The sequence below is a fragment of the Uloborus diversus genome, chromosome 1 (genome assembly GCF_026930045.1).
Source record: "Uloborus diversus isolate 005 chromosome 1, Udiv.v.3.1, whole genome shotgun sequence".
Lineage (NCBI taxonomy): Eukaryota > Metazoa > Arthropoda > Arachnida > Araneae > Uloboridae > Uloborus > Uloborus diversus.
Genome location: NC_072731.1, coordinates 225,000,933 through 225,024,890, shown reverse-complemented (window position 1 = coordinate 225,024,890; position 23,958 = coordinate 225,000,933). Strand labels below are relative to the sequence as shown.

Here is a 23,958-nt window from a genome sequence, read left to right as displayed (position 1 = left end):
CAAAATCATAGACACTTCGCGTAACCCCTCGCATCTCCCTGTGGCACCCTAGCGTGCCGTGACATCAACTTCGAGAAGTCCTGAATTAAACGATTTATAAAAAAAAAAATATTTAAAATTAATTTTACAGTAAGTAGTTTTTAGTTTCATAAAACTTAACTGGACATGTTCCGAAATAACATTACAAGTTGTTAACTTATTTTTTAAATAAATCTTAAGCTGCTTTACATTTAGTATTTGTTTATAAGTACGTGGGGATGATGTATGTGAACCTACATATGCAAACCCTAGAATCTTTCTAGTGATTTTGGAACTTAAGGCCTGACGCAATTAACACTTAATTGATGCGGTGGAGTGTATTACACCCCAAAAGAATTGGTCCTTTTCTGTCACTTCAAGGAGGATGAGCAGGCAGCGCACCCCGGGTAAAATCTTTCTGGGGGGGGGGGGGTGAAACCAAAAATAGATGCAAGAGTTTAACGAAACTATAAATATTTCGATTTTGAACTTTCCCCCGATATGATGTTTAGTTTATCGATTTTCAACTAAAATGAAGCATTATATTGCGGAAAGGAGAATGTCATATACGCTATATGGCCAAAAGTATTGGGACACTTTTAAAAATTCACGTTTTTAAGGATTTGTCGAGAAATAAAAGACCAATAGCTTAGTAACTTTTGTCACGTAAAAGGTATGCTCCAGCTGTCACTTTCCATCAAAAGTTACATAAGTCTTGCGTTTAGGGGATCAGTAACAAATTGAGGAAAACAAAAATGGTTTTTGATCATAATTCATTGTAAAGAGATGAGAATAAGCTGTAAAATTCAGAAATTAGTTAGCTGACTGTGCAATTGTTTTACATATTTTTGAGTAAGTATCTCTGATACTCACGAATATCTGAGCATTTCTTTCAAAACTACAAATTTTATTTGAAGGTTTTTTCTCATAACACGCAAAGTTTTACATAAAAGCTTACCAAATTTTCAGAAAATTTGACAGCATACAAGAGAAGCATAATACTAAAATTTAAAGTTAAAATGTTGTATAACTTGACAAAATATGGACATTTAAAATAATTAATTTTTCGCTGCGCATGCGCGAAAGATAGCAATTTATAACCTTCATAATCTAAATCCCAACTAGGTTCCTCAACTCATAATACAATTCCAGTTTTTTTATCTTAAAAATTCAGAAAGTTATCAGTGATCTTAATAAGACGAATTTCAATAATTCTTGGATAGGCAACGAACCGTGAGGGGTCATTCGCAAGTTAGCAACCTTGCAATCGTTCAGTGTGATTCATGACAAAAACAGATTATTTGCGAATGATCCCTCACGATGCGTCACCTATCGAAGAATCACTGAAAATTGGCTCATTACATCGCTGAAAACTGTCTGAATTTTTAAGATAGTGAACTGTAATTTTATCATAAGTATTAAGCCGTTTACGATGAATGATGATCAAAACATTTTCATTTTCCTCAATTTGTTACTGATCCCCGAAACGCGAGGGTGATGCAACTCTTATTGGAAGATGATACCTGAAGCATACATACCTTCTATGTGAAGAAAGTTATAAAACTATTCCTATCTTATTTCTTGAGAAATCCTTAAAAATGTGAATTTTTGAAAGTGAAGAACCTAATACTTTTGGTCATATTATGTATGTGTCTATGATATGAAAGTTGTAAGAACTTCATGGTTACATAAACCATTAAAAGTTTATTTATTTTTTTGGTCTTTGCTGAGATCACAAACAGCCGCCTAAAATGACACACATGTTAGGAGCGCCACTGCCTTTTACATTCTGTTTCGGTTTCATTTATACAGAAAAATTATACAAAAATATTTTTAACGTTCCTTCTTTTATTCGCTAAACTGTGTAAAGTGCACAAGAAATATTCTGTTGCGGATCCACATAACTCATCTCACTACTTAGGTTACAAAAAATAACCATATCAATTAAAGGTAAAAATTGTTTCAACAAAATGCAATGCTTCAAAATGTTCAACAGTTTATTTCTAGCAAATCCATCGCAACCTTATTAGAGAAATTATTTCCTTATATTCCAAAATTAAGAGGTAAATGAAATCCGTTTGTTTCCGTTACTTTAAATACTGCGGAAATGAAATTTCAAATCAATTACTGCCGTTTATTTCCCTTCCTCTCAACTCAACTCGCAAAATTGTGTCTCCAAGTTGCGGTAACCAAGCGCAAATCTTGTTTCAAGTCGAAGCTATTATTGCGACGTAATGATAAAAGTTATTTTAAGAGCGCCTTAAAGACGTCGAGGTAAAGGAAGTTGTTAAAGAATGAAACATACGAAAATTAGACTTGTTTTATTAACGAGGACCATCCGAGTCTCGTGGGGATATCTGAAGAGTAGCCAACCAATCAAGAACTCGTTGGAGAGTCACTTAGAGATTCTTTTCTCTTCACACAAATAAGATAAGTTGTTGCTGATTTGTTTTGTTTCGTGATTCAATTACATTTTGAAAAAAAAAAATCTAAATGGTTATCATTTCATTTTCTGAAATGTTTAATGGAAATACTTTTAGGATAGAATGCTTTGTTACATAGATAATAGAATTCAATTTGAAATAATATAGCGTCGCAGAAAGTGTTTTAAGCTATTTGTATTAAATACATATTTTCGAGGAATAAAACCTACTTTCTAGAATTGAAGAATTCGGTGAAAATAGGGAACAGTTCCACATTTTAAAAACTCTAAGGATTCCCAAAATTGCAATCTTCTGACTCAAAATTTAAAGTAAGACCTTTATGGATTTTTTAAAAGCTTCGGGCATCTTTATATATTAAGCAGCATCAGACGTGATCTTTCTACTTTGAAATGTCCGTTAGAATGATTATCGTTATAGACGAATCCGCATGTGTTACTGAATTATGTTCTGAAAACTCCAGAAAAATATTTAAAATACTTGGACTAAAAGTAATTCTAAAACTAAAGTACATGAAATTAACAGAATTTTTCCAATCTATTGTATTCCACGGAAGCTTTAAAACTGGCAGTAAGCGCAGTCGATATTTAGAAAAAAAAAGAAAATTAAATCCATTATTCTTTATGAACACATAAAAAAAAAATTGACTAATTTTTCCAAATAACTTCGATTTCGAAACAGAAAATATACTATAAAGAAAGATGCCTCTTTTCTTTTTCTTTTTTTTAATTCTTCATGCTTGTTTTTAGCCTACTTTCCCAGTAAAAGTCAGAAAAAGAAGAAAAAAGCATGAAAGAAGACTTAATGCATCTTAAAAATATCCCGAAAAACAAAAAAAAGTCAAAAATAAAAAAAATAATTAAATAAATATCGAAAAATTAAAAATTGGAAAGTAGGGTATTGAGATGGGGAAAAATGTCTGTCGGTCTGTCTGTCTGTCGGTCTGTCTGTCTGTCGGTCTGTCTGTCTGTCGGTCTGTCTGTCTGTCCCCCCCTAATAACTTTTGAATGAATAGTCCGATTCGAACAAACTTTTTTTTGTTCGAAAGATCTCGGCAAGGACACCTCATTCCCATATTTCACTTTTTGATTTGAACCATTTTTTGTTCAATTTTGAACAGTTCAAAAAAACTTAACATTAGCTCCTACGGGGAAATTCAAGGCAATTCCGAACTGTGAGGCGAATTTGCTTCAAACAAACTTTGTAGGAAAAAGCTTTTGATGAAAAACTTGTATATAAAATATCTTTTTGATTTGAACAATTTTCTGTTCAATTTTGAACAGTTCAAATCCCTTAACATTAGCGCCTACGGGGAAACTGAAAGTCAATGTAGATTCCGTACTTGAAGGCGGATTTACTTCAAACAAATTTTGTTGGAAATAGCTCTTGACGCCGAACTCCAGACTCCGACTCCGAGAATTTAGGGCACCTGAATCCGAATCCGACTCCTGTGCCCGACAATTAATCGGACTCCGACTCCCCGACTTCGACTGACTTCCTAGCTTTGGCAAAAATTTATACACGGACAAGTGACTGACTCCATTCTTGGATATTCGACTCCGACTCCTTCATCCCAAAATTAGATTGACTCCGACTCCGACGCTATGGTTTTAACTGTGAAATAATTATTGTTGATGTGATTTGTTTTTATTTCAACGCTAAAGTTTTTATTTAGGTATTCAGTTTTCGGTGAATAAACTCGAAGTCATTTATGTTTCTACAAAAAGATACGCGCAGACGATTTTTTTTTTTTTTTTTTTTTTTTTTTTGACAATGAAAAGTATTTCTTTACGTTGACATTTTATTGTTTTTATTTATCTTGATAAGTGCATTAATTCATTTAAAAAATTATTTTTGGCAGCAGGGGAAAAGAAACGATTTTTTTTTTTTTTTTTTGATAGGATGTATTTATTTTAATGAGCTTATTAATTTTTATTATTTTTTTTTCGTTTTGAAAGCTGTTGAAGAATTTTTTTTAAATGAAAAAAAGTGTCTTAGCTGCTTTGTTTAAAAGTTGCTGCTATTTTATTTGTTCGTTTTGTTTTTTTTTCTTTTTTTTACGCATCTAATTTTTTTAGATGAGTGAGGAATATTTTATTCCTAGAAAGTAGCTTAAAATATTGGAAAAATATGTTTGAAACAATTTGCGATGTTAGCTATTTTGAGAACATTGATCAGGTACTACAAAGTAGTATGGGTATACGGGAAAGTAGGCTCGTCTAGTTCTAGACAGAACTTCTTGTTTATTACTTTTCTTCACGAAAATGTCGTCTACTACGAATTAGAAATTCATTTTTATTTAATTTCAATTCCGCTACCAAAACTGCAGACGATACTTTAAAATGCAGACAAGCCTCATTTTAGAATATGATATAAATTTATGAATACTTCTGTGGAAACTAAACCGTTCTTCTCCTGAAACGTAGCCCATAGACTAATAATAAGAGTAGACCGAGCTTTCTCATTCTTGCTGATGAAGAAAATTGGTTCATAGATGTATCATGTGACTAGTGGAAGGGCTTGGCGAAGACTTTGGCAGCATGGTTGCTAGATGGCAGCATTATCTATAGTTTGGCACTCGACATGTATTTTAAGACAATGTGTTTTCATTAAAAAAAACTTCCAGGTGCAGAGATTGAACTGTTTTTCTTTTAGTTATGCATTATTTTGACATTAGTAATAGTTTTTGATCAGTTTTCGGTAACTTTTATTTCATTTGGAGCTGTCAGTGTTCGCGTGAACGAAATGGCGTAAACGTTTTGCGTTAACGCTTAAATGTACTAATCAGTATCTTAAATTGAAACTGTAGGTAAAAATCTTACCGTTTGCTGATTCTTCTTGGTCGCTTGCATCTTTTATTGCTTAGAGAGTTATTGAAATTGACTAAAGAAAATGCACAATACTATCTAAACGAAAAACTCACTATATCAACAAAATATTTACAACTTAGAATAACAAATTTACAAATCGGACTCCATAAAAGATCATTCTTCCGTGTTCCATCAATTCTATTTATTTTATTTCGCGCTGGCGTTGATCGTCTGCTACGATTAACGCCCGCTGTTGCTAGGATATCCACCAGTCACATGGTTTGGTTTATGAGCAGCAAAAGGGTTGCCATAGCTCAGTCTACTCTTATTATTAGTCTATGACGTAGCCTGCTACAGTTTCTTTCTATTTTATGGGATATTGGTTGGAGATGTCCCGTTCTTGTACAGAAGAAATATAATATTTTTCTTCATGCATTTCAGTAAAAAACACAAAAACAACAGAAACTGGAGGTGTCTACCTCCTGCACCCCCCCCCCCTGCAGTCCCTTGATTACAAACGAATTGTTATGATTTTTAAAAATTACTTTCAAAAGCCGTTACACAGTTTAATTGTGCGATTAAATTTTCTATACAAAGAGGGAGGGGATTCCGTCGTAAAGCTTCTGCAACTGCGCAATGCATTGTTATTTTTATATACAAGTACACCGCTGCAACATCTGAGAGGCGAAAATTCTTGCTGTTATTTCCGATTTCAAAATGTATTTTTAAAATATTTACTTTTGAAAAAAATAATACAATGCTTCCATCTTTCTTAGGATTTCAAATTTTTCTGTTCATAGTTCGAATTCTAAAATATTAAACGTTTAAGCCATAAAACAGGTTTCTTTTTCTTTTGTGCTAAAACATTACTTGGCACCAAGGCCAAATTTCCCAATAGGCAGATTAGGCAGCTGCCTATTGCGGCAAAATTTTCAGGGGTGGAAAATTTAGCGTTAACAACGCATTCTTTAAATGAATGTTTTATTCTTGAAGGTAAAGTATTAGCATTCATTCATTTTTCACAGAGACAATTTTTCTTGTAATTTAATAATGATCACTTTCACACATCTTATGAAAATAACATGTGTTTTAATCATGGTAATTGATCAGCGTAAAATAGTAAGTGAAGACGAAAAGCGGGTGTCGATTTCAAGATTTTTAGCGCAATGCTCAAGTTTATTCAGTACTGGTTTCTTGTGTGAATTACGCTTTTCTTTTTTATATTTTGAATATTTAAAAATTGTTTTCTGTTAATATTAAGAATCCGAGGAAGATGAAAAGGAGTGACGAGTGAAAAAGGCTGAATGATTTTAAATAAAGGAAACATGTTAAATTAAAAACCGAAGAACAAAAAAAGTCTTCAAAAATTTTTCAAACGTGATACATTTTTTTCAAATGGGCAGTTTTCAAAAGCGGAAACTTTGAACTCTTTGCAAAGTAATCAAGTTACAAATTACTGATGAAATACCATCGAACAGTGAGGAGTGTTAAGAACACAAGTGAGTGAACGTAATAACAGATGATATTATTCGAATCGTTGATTCGTATATGAAAAGAAACAAGAAGTTCCGTCTAGAACTAGACGAGCCTACTTTCCCGTATACCCATACTACTTTCTAGTACCTGATCAATATTCTCAAAAATAGCTAAAATCGCAAATTTTTTCAAACATATTTTTTTTAAATATTTTAAGCTGATTTCTAGGAATAAAATATTCCTTACTTTTCTTCATAAAAACGAACAAATAAAATAGCAGCACCTTTTAAACAAAGCAGCTAATACACTTCTTTCCATTAAAAAATTTTTTTAACAGCTTTTAAAACGAAAAAATAATAATAAGTTCATTAAAATAAATACATCATATAAAAAAAAATCGTTTCTTTTTCCCCTGTTGCCGAAAATAATTTTTTAAACGAATTAATGCACTTACCAAAATAAAAAAAAAAACAATAAAATGTCAACTTAAAGAAATAATTTTCATTGTCAAAAAAAAAATCGTCTGCGCATATTTTTCGAGTTTATTCACCGAAAACCAAATACCTAAATTAAAACTTTAGCGTGAAAATAAAAACAAATCATATCAACAATAATTATTTCACAGTTAAAACCACAGCAGCGGAGTCGGAGTCGGAGTCAATCTCATTTTGGGATAAAAGAGTCGGAGTCGAATATCCAAGAATCGGAGTCAGTCATTTGTCCTCCGTGTATAAATGTTTGCCAAAGCTACGAAGTCAGAGTCGAAGTCGGGGAGTCGGAGTCCGATTAATTGTCGGGAACAGGAGTCAGAGTCGGTGTCAGGTCCTCCTAAATTCTCGGAGTCGGAGTCGGGAGTAGGTCGTCAAGAGCTATTTCCAACAAAGTTTGTTTGAAGTAAATCCGCCTTCAAGTACGGAATCTACATTGACTTTCAGTTTCCCCGTAGGCGCTAATGTTAAGGGATTTGAACTGTTCAAAATTGAACGGAAAATTGTTCAAATCAAAAAGATATCTTATATACAAGTTTTTTATCAAAAGCTTTTTCCTACAAAGTTTGTTTGAAGCAAATTCGCCTCACAGTTCGGAATTGCTTTGAATTTCCCCGTAGGCGCTAATGTTAAGTTTTTTTGAACTGTTCAAAATTGAACAAAAAAAAATTCAAATCAAAAAGTGAAATATGGGAATGAGGTGTCCTCGCCGAGATCTTTCGAACAAAAAAAAGTTTGTTCGAATCGGACTATTCATTCAAAAGTTATTAGGGGGGGACAGACAGACAGACCGACAGACAGACCGACAGACAGACAGACAGACAGACCGACAGACAGACAGACAGACAGACCGACAGACATTTTTCCCCATCTCAATACCCTACTTTCCAATTTTTAATTTTTCAATATTTATTTAATTATTTTATTTATTTTTGACTTTTTTTTGTTTTTCACGATATTTTTAAGATGCATTAAGCCTTCTTTCATGCTTTCTTCTTCTTTTTCTGACTTTTACTGGGAAAGTAGGCTAATAAATAAACAAGAAGTTCCGTCTAGAACTAGACGAGCCTACTTTCCCGTATACCCATACTACTTTCTAGTACCTGATCAATATTCTCAAAAATAGCTAAAATCGCAAATTTTTTCAAACATATTTTTTTTAATATTTTAAGCTCATTTCTAGGAATAAAATATTCCTTACTTTTCTTCATAAAAACGAACAAATAAAATAGCAGCACCTTTTAAACAAAGCAGCTAATACACTTCTTTCCATTAAAAAATTTTTTTAACAGCTTTTAAAACGAAAAAATAATAATAAGTTCATTAAAATAAATACATCATATAAAAAAAAATCGTTTCTTTTTCCCCTGTTGCCGAAAATATTTTTTTAAACGAATTAATGCACTTACCAAAATAAAAAAAAACAATAAAATGTCAACTTAAAGAAATAATTTTCATTGTCAAAAAAAAAATCGTCTGCGCATATTTTTCGAGTTTATTCACCGAAAACCAAATACCTAAATTAAAACTTTAGCGTGAAAATAAAAACAAATCATATCAACAATAATTATTTCACAGTTAAAACCACAGCAGCGGAGTCGGAGTCGGAGTCAATCTCATTTTGGGATAAAAGAGTCGGAGTCGAATATCCAAGAATCGGAGTCAGTCATTTGTCCTCCGTGTATAAATGTTTGCCAAAGCTACGAAGTCAGAGTCGAAGTCGGGGAGTCGGAGTCCGATTAATTGTCGGGAACAGGAGTCAGAGTCGGTGTCAGGTCCTCCTAAATTCTCGGAGTCGGAGTCGGGAGTAGGTCGTCAAGAGCTATTTCCAACAAAGTTTGTTTGAAGTAAATCCGCCTTCAAGTACGGAATCTACATTGACTTTCAGTTTCCCCGTAGGCGCTAATGTTAAGGGATTTGAACTGTTCAAAATTGAACGGAAAATTGTTCAAATCAAAAAGATATCTTATATACAAGTTTTTTATCAAAAGCTTTTTCCTACAAAGTTTGTTTGAAGCAAATTCGCCTCACAGTTCGGAATTGCTTTGAATTTCCCCGTAGGCGCTAATGTTAAGTTTTTTTGAACTGTTCAAAATTGAACAAAAAATAGTTCAAATCAAAAAGTGAAATATGGGAATGAGGTGTCCTCGCCGAGATCTTTCGAACAAAAAAAAGTTTGTTCGAATCGGACTATTCATTCAAAAGTTATTAGGGGGGGACAGACAGACAGACCGACAGACAGACCGACAGACAGACAGACAGACAGACCGACAGACAGACAGACAGACAGGCCGACAGACATTTTTCCCCATCTCAATACCCTACTTTCCAATTTTTAATTTTTCAATATTTATTTAATTATTTTATTTATTTTTGACTTTTTTTTGTTTTTTCACGATATTTTTAAGATGCATTAAGCCTTCTTTCATGCTTTTTTCTTCTTTTTCTGACTTTTACTGGGAAAGTAGGCTAAAAACAGGGTAAAGATGCTGTTATAAATTAAGATGACAACTGAAAATGGTTAACGCACAAAACAATAAAGTTCAGTGCTCATCAAAGATTCAGCTATATAGATATTAAATAACTGAGCAAAAGTTTCGATTTCAAAAAACATCAGTTTTGATAAAAAGAGCACGAATACGTAATTTTTTCTTGAAAAGTGACCGAATTAATCTGGAATGTAATCGGTTTTTTTTTCCTGTAATTTCTTTTTCCTTTTTTTTTTTTTTTTTTTTTTGATAAAATCAAACGATAACAAATAATGAAACTACAAAGAATTTAGTTATTTTTTTCTGAAAATAAAGATACTGTCTTATGAGAAACATACTTAACATGCTTAGCATTCAAGACAGATCTCGCTTACTCTTTACCTCCCAAGTTTCAATCATTATATTTTCCTTTATAGATCTAACTCAAGTCTATATCATTTTTCAGTAATTAATCTGTGTTGTCATTGAAAGGAAATGTTTTTAAACTTCAAAGAATGAAAGAGAACATGCTTTATGAACGTATAGGGCCATGAAAAAATAATAGCCATGCTCTATTAATTAATAATTGTAAATAAATATACATATTGTAAATATCATTTAAATTTGTCTTATATGAAGCGCATGATAACCTGCCCAAGAGCAGTACTTGATCCATGAACCTGATGTACAAAATTAAATAATATAAACAGAAGCGCACAGAGCTAAAATTTTTGGGAGGTGGAAACTTCTAATTTGACAGAATGATAAATCACGAGCTAACACGCAAATCATACATACGTACATAACGTCTAATGAGAAGGAACGTTATGTATTATTAAAAAACAATTTTAAAAAATAGAAAAAGAAAAAGAAAAAAGAATATGTTTCAATATTATCTCCAAATTTTCCGAATCGTCAGCAAAATTTGCCAAATACGGAATTTTTTAGGAGGTCGCTGTGACCTCCCATCGCCCCAATGGGAGGTCACAGCGATCTCCCAAAAAATTGAAGCCCCTGAATGTGAAACGTCATCATTTCTTCATAAGCTTGGCAGTTTAAATTTCGGGAACACTTTTTTGCGTGTTTTTGAGTTTTGCTTTTTTTTTGGGGGGGGGGGGACAGATTTGAAATATGCCCCTAAGGGCGGCATGGAGCTAAATTTGGCCCTGCTTAGCACACAATTTTGAAAATTAAATTATTTATTGAGCGCATTCTAGGAACAGAGATTGTTGTACAGCAAAGTCTGTTTTTGGGGTAGTTTCAGTTTTAACGTTTAATTACTAATATAATACTCATTAATTTAGCGTTAAAACATACAAAAATGCGTACCTTAATTGCGCAAATATTACGTACTCTAAGAAACATGGGATAAAACGTAAAAAATAAATAAATGCAAAAAAAAAAAAAAGTAATAAAATGTTTGAATCACCTGAAATCCTCTCTTTCCTTCCGGACCAGGGACGCCAGGTGCTCCAGGGTCTCCCTAAAAATGTGATTACATTTTCAAAAATACCATAATGCAAGTAATTTAAATATGTGTGTGATTTAATTTACGAATTCTGAAAATTTAATATGCTATAGTTTTATCTTTATCATTTATTGTATTTTATAAAAAGTAAAATAAATAGTAAAGGTAAAGCTGATATCTATTCTTTTATTACCTATTCAGTTTTAAAATATAACGTTAGAAAGAATTCTTGATGCTGTTCAAGTCTGCGTTTTGTTTTTCATTCAACTGTACTCATGCCGACTGATCAAATTTATTTGATTTTAAATTTTCATATTAAAACTTTAGCTGATAGAAAACACTGAAATAAAACCCTTTGCAATTTTAGAGATAAATTAGGATGTAATTTTTATCACTTTTAGAAAAGCTAATCGTTTTGTGTTTTTAGCATTCAGAGAGCACATAACCTAGCTTTGCTCCAGAGCCTTGAGGTCGTTTTGGCTCAGCGGTAAAATACGGAGTTACAATCACGTGGATCAAACCCCGCCATGTACACATCGTCCGTGGTGGGGTTTGATCCACGGACCTTTGTGACAGTAACTCAGTGCTTTACCACTGATCCGAATTGACCGCAAAGTTAGGGCGCAAAGTTGAGTTATGTGCCCTTTTAACTTATGCAGCAGTTTTATCTTTTCACAAGAGATACATTTTTAAAATGACTTCTTTCAACGTTAAACTAATATATTTAAATAATTTGGAACTTAAGTCAAAGGATATAATTTTCATGGAAAATTAATGAAGCTCAGCTTCTGTACTTTTTTTCTTCCTGTCCATATGAGTTCTTATATCTGTACCTCAGAGCCATACTAATGTAAATCACTCAATAGCTACTTAATAGGAGAGAGGGAAAACGTTTGTCCGTTGCACAGAGAGGATGGGATTTGCGCTCTTTTAACACTGGTAAATTATCACAAAGGTTTTTTTTTTTTTTTTTTTTTTTAAATCATATTCTCATAGCTCGATGAAAGGATAGGATTCTACATACAGTGCCCTAATAAACGGAAAATTATAATTTTTGGACTTTCGCTAGTCTGAGGTACAGATATGTTGGACGCAATTCAGGCAATAAAAAGTACAATAATTTCTGTTTCATTTTCCATATTCTTAACTTTTAAACGAATCATAAAACACATTTTTGTTGCGTGCACCTGATACGACACTATATTTGAAAGATGAAGTTTTCAAATAAATAAAATCAAAAGCAAGTAATGTAGACAAGACGAAAACTTTTTCTTGTATTTTTTTTTTTTTTTTTTTGAGAATGTAGTTTACATCGCATACTATATTTATTTGCTTTTTGTCATTGCGCCGTCTTTTTCCAGCATCTTGAAAAGCTGCCTCTTAAAGATTAAATTTATTTATTTAGTATAGATTCAAACTGCACTCTTAGTTAGTGCAGAATGAAGTGGAAGACAAATTTTATTCAAGCAAGATTCTTATCTGCGTTCAAAATACACTGCAACCTTTTTTATCCTGACTAACTGGAACTGAAGATAATCCGAATGATCAGACTTCCGGATAATAATATTAGTATGTGTAATAAAATAAGCAAACCTTTCAAACCGGGCACTACGGGGAAAAAAACATATATTGCAGCAAAATCATAACACATTAATTGTTAAAAATATCAAAACAATTTTTCACATAATTTCTTGACAAAGAATAGATCCGCCTCAATCAAACCGACTTCTAGTTCAAACTCGTGTGTCGTTTGAATGTGGTACCGTCACTCTATTGCTTTATCGTTATATTAGTTGGATACCATAAATTAACTTACTATGTGCAGCGCTGGTAAAAAAAAAATTGCATCACCCTAGCATTATCACAACAATGGGATTATGTGAGAAGTTTTGGTCGACCGATTAACGATGAATGTATGTGAAATTCTGCAAAACTTATGAAATGAACATTTAACAGCAGGAATGCGATAATTGCTTCCGTAGATCGGGGCTATTTCCTGGCCAAGGCAAACTGCTGACCACATGCTCTTTTTTCCATTTCTGAACCTGCGTGTGAGTTTCGAGGAAAAAAAAAAATACTTAACCCCATGTCAATTTAAGTCTAATGGCAGGATAAAGGTTTTTAAATTGTTACTTACCAGTTTTGCCCTATCGCACGGAGCAGAATCATCCTGGAAAATGACGTTTGGAACTAAAATAAAGTGATCTCGGATAGTAGGAAGCAATTTCTCCTAAAAATGCTAATATACACCTGAGCGTTTACTGTTCCTTAAAGTGAAGCCCACTAACTCTTCGATCAGAAATACATCCCCAAATCATCTGGGATACGGGATGCTTGATTGTGTGTTGAATGCAGTAGAGATGATATTCCTCTCCTTTGCGGCGCGGGTGATGCAATTTTTTTTTACCACCACAGGAACTTTACATTTCATCACAAAAATACGAATGGTTCGCTTAATAATAGATACGTTCTTGCATTGTTAATTTGAATATGTCTCTGTGATTATAAAATGTTTTGAAAAGTTAAAAATTTGATCCGGATAAATTGAAAGACTAATAAGCGAGGTTATACTGTAAAGCAAAAGATATAAATGCAATGTTTTATTGTGGGCAGCTTAAGTCGATTTAGCTCTTAATGTAAAGAACAATTTCAGCTGCGTTTAAAATTGCATACAGAAGGAAAAAAAATCTTACTTTCTTCCCTGGGAAACCAGGTATTCCCGGAAGTCCTTGCAATCCTTGTTCCCCCTGGAAGAATGAAAAATATGAACTTAGGATAAGGAACTCAAAATGTTTGCATTTAAAAGAAATTAAATTTTATTAATTCAAGTAGTTTCTTCTTTTTTTAAAATCCGTTGTGCAATTGGAATACTAAATTTGTTTCTAATTTTAACTGTTATGTATGACAATGAGAGTATAACGTTTCTGTTAATAAATAATACTTACACGTAAAGTAGCAGTTCAAAAGTCTATCGCAATGAACCTATTCAACATGAAAAAAATAGCTCTATGTTTAAAACATAAAGTTTGATGTTGTTAAGTATATATATAGCTAACTCTTTAAAAAAAACCTGAAACTGTACGGGAAAAGTTACTGGCATCCATTTCGCCAGTAACTTTTACCGCAAAATTGGACTTCAATTGACTGCCTTAAATTGGGCTATAATCTCCTGCCGAATCTAAGGCGTATGCGCAACCTAAAGATCTTATGTAAAAGCTATAAAATATTTTTCAGGTTCAAACTATGATATATATACCAGCGTTTCCCAACCGGTGGTTCGCGAGAGGTACAAAGGGGGTTCGCGAAAATAATATTGTAATGGCGGAAATTTAGCATGTTTGTTTCTGATGAAGTCTCAAGTTCAAGCGTTTTTTGTTCATCACTTATCCATTTGTCTATTGCACATTCGATACGTTTCGGATACAAATGTTAGAACACTTGCTGAAATTCTATTTTGTAAATTTAAAGAATTAAATGTGTCATTTCAAGGCATGGGTTTTTACCGTTTTAGTTGAGCATGGTAGAATTAATCCCGTACCGAAAAAATTCTACTTTTGAACGCAATGTATTTCGATGAAAGCATGTGAATGCTTAAGTTTCCTCCGTTTGATTAGAAAATTCGATTGCGCTTGATGAAAACATTATTTGAAGCATATGAGAGCGTTTGAAACATCTGTACTTTATTTTCTATGTTTAGTTTCATTACCATTTCAGTCTGTCGAAGAGCTATCGTGTTTATCTTGTGCTTCGCCGAAAATGCGACTGATACAATAAGTGCAAAGGTGCTGCTGTTAGTTGCTGTAGTGAGGTAAGTCGTAAAAAAAATTACGGAACCACAAAAAAGAAAATTTGCGCTCTGTAAAAAAGGAAATCAAGAATTTTGGTTCGTAAAATTTACCGTTTGTGTAATGATTACAGTTAATTGCAGACGATTCTAATTATTTTTCAAAAATAAAATGAAAAATAACTTCACATTTTACTCCGCATTTTAGAACAAGGAAAAGAAAATTCTTCAGCACTCAAACGATTAATGTATACAGTGTATTCTTATCAAACAACTAGATTTTACTGGAAGAAAAAAGGTCATTTAGTTAATCTGAGACATTTTCTCTAAAAGATATTTTTAAAGATCATTTTTTTATTGATTGATTTAGCGTTACGAATTAATGTACTGTTGTGACAGAAAAAGTTGTTTTAAATTTTTACCCCTTTTTGACTAAATTTCCGTGGGAAAAATGAATTTCAGCATATAGAGATAAATGCAGAAGGAAATTAAATGCTGAACCTAATGTAACAATCAAACTGTCAGACAACACATTTGAGTCAAATTTTGATCTTCTTTGTTCCACAACCATTCCATTAAGAATTGTTTCAAAGTGGGCAAAAACTCAAAGAATTATCACTGGGTTTTTCTGTTGAACTTGTTTTGTAATAATTTCTTAACTATCATTTCAGTTTGTAACAATGTTTTTACTTCAAATTTTTGCAATTATCATTTTGTTTCTTAAAAAAAAAAAAAAAATCTCCAAAATTTTACTGCGATTGTGTGGGGTGGAGGAGGGGGGGGGCAAGTCACTTAGTACTTGCGTGCACAAGGGGTTCGCCAAACTCGCACAAATTTTGGTAGAAGTTCGCGAGGCAAAAAAGGTTGGGAACCGCTGCTACACTGTCAAAACTACGGGTGCCTTTGAAAAGCTATTTGGCTCTCTGGGGTGAAAACACGGTGCCTCAGGGTGCAATCGAGGCTAGGAAATGTGATCAAGGTGAATGACGCTAATAAATGTGAGGACAGACCTCCTAAATGCAAGAGTGAAACGTTGGCGCATGCGCTCTCCACTCTGACGTCGTTCAACCACAATCAATGGCGCACGCAGGAAGTAACTACGCAGATGCACTTTCCCATTGAATGAAGTACGCGAAATTGGATTAAAACTCAAAAGTTTCTGCGATTTACTCTTCACAATTTCGCGTAAGTACAAGCATTTGATCATAGTGTTGCTTTTAAGGCTTTCAAACATATTTAAAAGTGTTTCAAAGGTACGTTGATTCTTCAGTTAGCCGTTAAATACATTTGCTATTTCTATCGTGCATAAATTTTACCTAAAAATAGCTATCAGCACCGGATAAGTAACCTTTAATAATCAAAACTCTTAAATTGGATGATATTTGAAAAGTTATTTCAACTATTAATTTTGAATATGTTGTTTTACTTGCTTGTATTGTCAGGGATCTTGTGGATTTTTAACGAAGAGATTAATTGTTAACACTGTGATGCACTCAGCAAGTGAAAGGAAATTCTAACGATGCTGCGTGCAAACAAAACATAAGAGCACGGAAAAAAAAGAAAAGCGGTTTAAAAAAGAAATTCTCCTTCTCCGTCTCTTTTTTTTTTTCTTTTTTTAAAAATTTATTATCTCGTGTCTAAGTTAACTATCTTTCCTCGGCGTAATTACTTGAAGCGTATGACTTGAGCTTTTTTCGTCACTCTAGTAAGAATAAATTCCATACGGATATTCAAATGTCGAATGCAACATGTAGTTTTAACAGTGTATTTGCAGACATTTCTGTTTCTTTTTTCCTTTTCCCTTCCAATTCGGCGACTTCAGGGTCACCGAAACAATACCAGTTGAAACCTGATTTTTCGATCTGCATAACTGATTTAGATCTACACTACTTACATGCGTAAACAAGTGACCAGATCAGTTTTATTCGAAACAATACTCTCCCCTTCCCTATTCCTTTTTGTTGTAACCTAGCTTGATCTATTTAAGTTCATTTATTTGCTCGGTATGCACGCATGCGTGTGTAATCCGTTTGCAAAACTGAATGATCCCATTTTTAGATTTTACCCCTTTTTTTTTACATTCACTTATCATCTTGAGTTAGAATTCAAATGCAGGTATTGATGTTTTAAAGCTATAGCATGTGTTAAGCATTGGTTTCCTAAGAGGGAATCGCCGACCTTCGGCGTCGCTTCTCACCGATAGGAAAACTTGATTCTTCTGCGCATGCGCGCCCGAGCAAAATCGGCGTTGTGAGTGGCACGCCGGAATCACTTGACTTTGATTTCAGCGTCACGCCGAGTATCGACGTCAAAGCTCGGTGATTTCGCTTCTAGGAAACCAGGGCTTTAGTCTCTTTGTTTCTAAAGCGAATTTTGAGGATTTTTTTCGACATTCGCTTCTCCGCAGGTACCTTTCCACCCTATTCTAATGATAATTGGGGGTTTACTGTACTCATAAACTCTGTACTTCTGTATTTAAACTAAAAATATACTTACAATAACGCACATGCTCAAAAAAAGCGGGAGGGGGAGAAAATGAACCCTGGTTCTTTTCGCCATGTTAAAGTGGAATCTCGCTATCGGTTCAATATTTATCAAGTTTGTTTTTCTTCATATAGCTTAATAGTTTTCTCCCTGCAAGAGTACTAGAAGCTTTTATTTTTGAATACGATCTTTCTATATTTTAGATTTTAAGCCTTTTCCTTTTGATTCTTGGAACTAGTCGAAATTGGGACTGTATTAATTATACATAAAATTGAATAAGAGCAACTAACCGCCCAACAGGAAGCGAAATTCATATCCGACCATCTCTGAATACATTGGATAGAGTCATCAATTGAATCGAGATATTGTTGAAAAGCAGAAAAGGCTGAATCCCCGCTAATTGAAGCATGCACTCCAAAGGGCAATACAAATCCAACATGAATTTCGCATAGTAATGATAATGATTTATAATTCCATGTATAAATCATTGCCATTGCGTTTCTGGGAAAATTACTAAATTCCCAGAAAATGATGGGTAATCTTAATAAAGGGATCAGTACGTTTGATAACTTATATCTGTTTGCTTGGGTGTTTTTCTTTGAGCAGATTATTATTCATCATTTACATTTTTGAAAAGCTTCAGAGCATGTAATTGAGGGAAATGTAGAGAGAAAACCTAATCGTGTGTATGTTCTTAGCATTGTTAGAGATAGCTTTCTAAAGACCAGAGTTTAATTAATTTCTTAATTTTGTGAAATCTAAATTGTAAATGAAAAGGATCGATTTGCTACAAGTTATCTGAGTCAATGAATTTTATAAATAATTTATTATTTGATATCAGAATTACAATGCGTTCTATGTTTCGGTTGCTTTTAGAGCTTAATGGGCTCCAATATCGTCAAACTGATGCAATTTTCATACAAACGAAGCGAAACCAATATTATCGATTACTATATACGGGTAGTTATCAAAATAATGGAAACACCTGTGAATAAAAGTGACGTTTTTGAATGTGCTTCGTAAGTAATAAAGAATAAAACTAGATATCTGTTTTTTTTCTGTGAATAGCAATGTATATATTCTGGTAGTGCAGGGTGGCTCAATTGATTTTTTTCAAGCGCGTGAAATGTCGGACTTCTCAAGTTTTAAAAAAGGACAAATTGTTGGAGCGCTTCTAGCTGGAGTAAATGTAACTGAAACATTTCAACTTTTTAGCGTTTCTAGAGGTACAGTATCTTAAGTCATGACAGCATACATGACTTAAGCGCGGTAAGACAAGCTCGGCAGTTAGAATAGTGGAATGAAAGAGAAGCTTAAAGAAAGAAACCGACGGATATTGCAGCGGATTGTAATGTCTAAAAATCGAACAATAGCAACAAAAGTGACCACAAAAATCAATCACCATCTAGATTCGCCAAGGCGAGTGATAACAGTCAGAAGGCACCGTTATATACAGAGCATTTGCGGCAGAGTAGCGATTCCCAGCTCACTTGTCACAGAGTGTTTCCATTATTTTGATAACTAACTGTAGGTACGACGATCAACAAATATTAGATCTATCGGTACATTGACAAATAAATGACATAAAGAGGGATTACCTGAGGACCCAAAGGTCCTGGTTCCCCAGGTGGCCCCTGTTGACCTTCTAGCTGAAAGAGAAATTTTGTTTAGTTCCATTTTATTAATCAGAAGAAACGTGAGAAAACGTTTAGCTTTAAATGTGTTTCAGCCACAGATTTACAAAAGCAGTATATTATTTAAAGAAATTTCTATTTTCAAAAAGTAAAGAAAGATTCCTCCGTTCACCAATGTTGTTATTACTTATTTATTTGTAATAAAAAGAAAATTAGTTTTAAACTTCACTGATTCTTTTCTTTGGGAGTACACTGTTGCATTTTATATGTACATTCTTTTAGAAGGCAAAAAAAAAAAAAAAAAAAAATCACAAGCTCACCACAACTGCGTCTCCAGGTACACCAGGTGGTCCTCTGGGTCCCATAGGGCCAGGAAAACCCTGAAATATAAGTCATCTTTTCGGTTAAATAGCAATTTTACTCAGATAATGAAGAAACATAAATTATTTCATAGTAAAAATGTTAGAAAACAAGAATTTCATCCCCTGAATAAAATCCTGCTTTAAGTTTTGCATGTCAGTATCGTTTTGCAATTAACAGAAAATCCATAAGTATTTGAACAAAAAAAAAAAAAAAAAAATAATTATTTAGAAACCCTTGAATGTTTTTTCTCCAGTTTAGTTTATCTTGCAAAATTAAGACGTTTCCATTCGGCAATATTTTACACATTCATTAGTCAAGTTTTATTCAATGATCCTAAAGAAGTCTTCCAAAGAGACACTCCTTCTTTCGGTGGGATATAGTATGTGTCCAGTCTTGAAATTCACAAGCTGGTGCTCCCTTCGATGCCCCCTGAGTTTTCGGGATTTCACGTTAGTTATGAGTCAAGCGGTTATTAAAGATAGCAGCTATATACATTTAGTATAACAGCTTTTGCCACACAACGTACATTTGAGCTAAAGGAATAATGTACATGATTAAATTTTACAATGGAACAAAAGTAGATGGGAGAAAAGTAGATAATACTCACCGGTATTCCTGGTTCCCCTGGCGAACCCTGATCTCCCTTGTCCGCTTTAGGCCCCTGAAAAAGAATTTAAAAAGCTGCTCAGTTGGAAAATTAAATTAGGTTACTGATTAATAATTAGTAACAATTTGGGCATCAGGCCCCTTAATAACCAACGTAAAACGCACCACTAAAAATTAAATAACAAATTTGCCATTTAAAATTTAAACTTAGTTTTTAAAATTTTAGTGTACATGTCATTTTTATGTATTAATATGCTGATTTTAATTAGTCACATAAGAAAATGCTTAAAGTTAATAATTTTTCTCATGTCTATGCTCTACACAGAATAGTGTCAAGTTCTTGCTTCAAGATATCGTAAAATTTTCTGTGGAGATGAAATATCAAGAGGATGATGATCAAACATTTTCAAAAATGAATGCATTTTAGATTTCTTTTAAAATTTTATTAACTAACCTTCTTTTTGAGGAAGATTAATCAGAAGCACAGTTTGTGTTTCAATTAATATAATGGTAAATATCTCATGAGTTCATAAAAAGTCTTGCCTCAAGTTTTCAGCACTTTTAGAACGCATAGCATTTTTAAGTCCAGCACATTTTAATGAACTTACACAGCAGAACTTTCAAAGCAGTGCTTTCTCAATAAGCGAAGTATAAAAATTTAACTTTTAAAATACATTTCTATTTATAGCAGCCTTAGTACACAAAAATGAAGGTAGAATTATCCACTATTATTCTAAAAGCTTTCTAGCAATCAATTAATTATAAGGCTATTTGATGCACTCTGGTAATTAACCTTGCAAGAAGATTTTTTAAATGCATTTATACCTAATTTAAAGAGAAAGCTTAAGATATGACTGATGAATCTTAATCATGTTAGAGCCACTTGTAGGGAAAATTTATTTAAAAAAATAATTAATAAAAACAAAGCAATAAAAAAGAAGCTTGAATGTTTAACAGAACCTTTTATGAAAAAAAAAAAAAAAAAAAACCACACATATTTCTTAGATTTTTTTGCGCGATTAAAAAGGCAATTTTAGGTTGATATTTGTTACAGCAGATATCTGGGGAATGATAATCATTAACATGAGAGACTTTTTCCGTTTGAGCATTAAACAGTAGTACTTATTACCTACGAACTACAAACGATTTCCACTTACAAATATTTGAGTGCTGATTAGTTAGCTTACGGGCAGCTTTTACTTTGAACGTAAACATGTCTGTACCGTACCTTTGCCGTTCTTCATTGAATACATATTAGCCATAATACATATTATTTATTACAATACATTATTTAAGTTTCATTATCATTAACGCTTCGTTATTATTTCAGCAACTCATTTATTTAAAAACCGACCACTGATTTAAGCTTTCCAAACAAACTATTATTTTAGACTTCCCGTAAAGGAGAAATACAGTAAGTCTTGCACTGATAAAAAAAATCACTTTAAAAAAAATTATTCATTTACGTAGCTTAGAAAGTGTTTTTCAAATCCTTAATACACTTCTGGGTGTATATCTTCCGCAGCTTTGAGATGATTTAAACAATTTTCAGCTTCGCTTCAGACACTATATCGCAACCCGGCAAAAAAAATTGACACAACTCAAAAAATAGAATTCGAAAAAAAAAACAAGGTTTTGCGCGATAGTACATTTTATTGGTTTCGTCTTAAATCATACAATACGAGTATAAACAATACGAGTATAAAAAAAAAAACAAGGTTTTGCGCGATAGTAGATTTTATGGATTTCGTCTTAAATCATACAATACGAGTATAAGCAATATGATGTGACTTTTACTGGTTAGCTTTTCTTGTCTAAATTAAAATTGCGTACTTAAATTTAAAAAAAAAAAAAAATCTTTTCGATTCTATTTTTCAAATTTTCTAAAAAATTATGAAAATTTATGATGTTTAAGTATTGGTAATATCGTTTTAATGCAATTATGTAAGCTAACTTTTTGCGAGTTTTGTGGCAAGAAAGAGCATTAAATTTAGATTTTAAACCCTGTAGCTAATAGGGTAGACCAGGGCACGTTTACGCGTGGGACACGTTTACGCAGTGCACTTTTTTCAAAACGAATTATAACTGGAGAGCCGGCAGTCATAACATACTGATGCTGCTCCCTAGCAAATATCCTCACAAGTTTTTGAGCATCAGTCGAGCTTCGGTCTAGCTTTGAAAATCAACATTTAATTTTTAATTGAATTACAAATTCGTATCTTACAGCTTACAATCATGTAGAGCTGTCTTCAGGTCCGTTCAGCTTTTACTTTATACACTATTCAGTCTGTAATAAATTTGTTTTATTTTAACGATGGTAATACATTATGTTCAAAACGCTAACAGAACCACGTAGGTATCAAAACAAATATGCGTAAACGTGCCCCGTGTTCGGGGTAAGGTTACGCAACCGATTTAGACTCCAAAAAAAAAATTTTTTTTTAACAGTTAAAAACACAAGCTGAGCAGCAACTGAATAGAACAATTCTGACTCCATTAACTGCTTCATAAAACCGTAATGTCTAAAATTTCCCAACTTAAAACAGAACATTTAGAAAATTCATTGAAAATACTCACGTAAACATGGCCCGGTCTACCCTGCGTTTTTCTCAAATTTTAAGTTGTGTCACTTTCTTAGCAAGAGGGCGATGTATCATCGCAACCAGAATTTACATTCTCAGTTATGAGAGTTTGGCGATACCAGTCCTTATATAGTCGCCTCAGAGAAACAGTAAGATATCTGATCCAAGAAATAATACAACGAGATATCTTACCATTGCTCTGAGGCCACAATATAGATAAAAACTGTCATATTAGAATTTTGTGTTAAGTTCTAGGGGTTGACTCTCAAAATTCTCCTTGAACTTTCTCCGCGTTCTCCTGTGCTCCTGGAAGCTTTTTCTTACACAGATGACTTCCTTAGTTTTATATATTAGTGCCATCTACATGCATTTAGTCAACATTCAACCAATGAGGAGAAAAACTTCATAAGAAAAGGACCAAAATAATAAGAGTTAAGGTAAACACACCAGTAGTGGCCACTTCAAGGTTTATGTTTGAAAATATATTATTACAGATTTCCCAATGGATTCAAAAGTGCATGAAACGTGCAGGAGGTAAGCGTTTGAATCAATTGGAAAGCCTGGAATCCTATTTTTTCAAATATAAACCTTGAAGTGGTCACTACTGAAGCGCTACGAAGCACTGGCCACTACTGTTGCGTTTATCTCATGAATCAATTTTAAATACTATTTTTGAAATACGTTTTATATATCAGAGTTTATAAACAATCTGAGCTCTGGTAACAGCAATAAAAAATGTTGCGCTTTGGGTGGGAGGTATACATGCGCTTTAGATGAGAGGTATACACTGTGTTACTGTGTATACATAAAGAAACTGCATTTAAAGTAAAGTAGAAATAATTTTAACCCTTTGAGAGGTGGCGTCCGGTATGCCGGACATGAACTTTAAACAGCTGTTTATCATTTATTAACTGAATAAATTACTCGATTGTTTTCGTAGTTGATTCTTTACAGTCTGCTTATCATTATCTGCACAAGAATTTTTCATTTTGGGATTGACAACACAAAGAAATAGGGGTTGGGAGAATGGGACTGGCTCATTTTCCCAACCACGGATTCTCGTCACAAAAGCGAGGGTTTTTTTTCTGATTTTTTTAAAAATATATAATCTTATATTTATCATTTCAAATGCTTATATTATGTTTTATTATTGTTTAGAGAATATTTTACAAAGAAGTTTGATGTTTCATCGTTTTATTATCTGAAATATGTATTTCAATAATATATTTCCGGATTATTGGACGTGTCATATTTCCTTTAATTTCTCACCTACAAACTTGAAATTTTGTCTATAAGATACTCTTTACCATAGTACACTGTCAACCAAATAAAAGCA

The 23,958-nt window shown here is 33.1% G+C and overlaps 1 protein-coding gene across 1 annotated transcript in view; it reads right to left on the bottom strand.

Moving 5' to 3' along the window:
• Positions 1–23,958, bottom strand: part of LOC129218973 (collagen alpha-1(IX) chain-like) — a 137,191-nt gene that overhangs the window by 95,552 nt on the left and 17,681 nt on the right. Inside the window, exons 11-15 of the mRNA XM_054853295.1 lie at positions 20,042–20,095; positions 19,392–19,451; positions 19,036–19,086; positions 13,863–13,916; positions 11,131–11,184 (exon numbers count right to left, since the gene is read on the bottom strand). Coding sequence (XP_054709270.1) covers positions 11,131–11,184; positions 13,863–13,916; positions 19,036–19,086; positions 19,392–19,451; positions 20,042–20,095 — 273 coding nt within the window. The remainder of the gene's footprint in view (positions 1–11,130; positions 11,185–13,862; positions 13,917–19,035; positions 19,087–19,391; positions 19,452–20,041; positions 20,096–23,958) is intronic.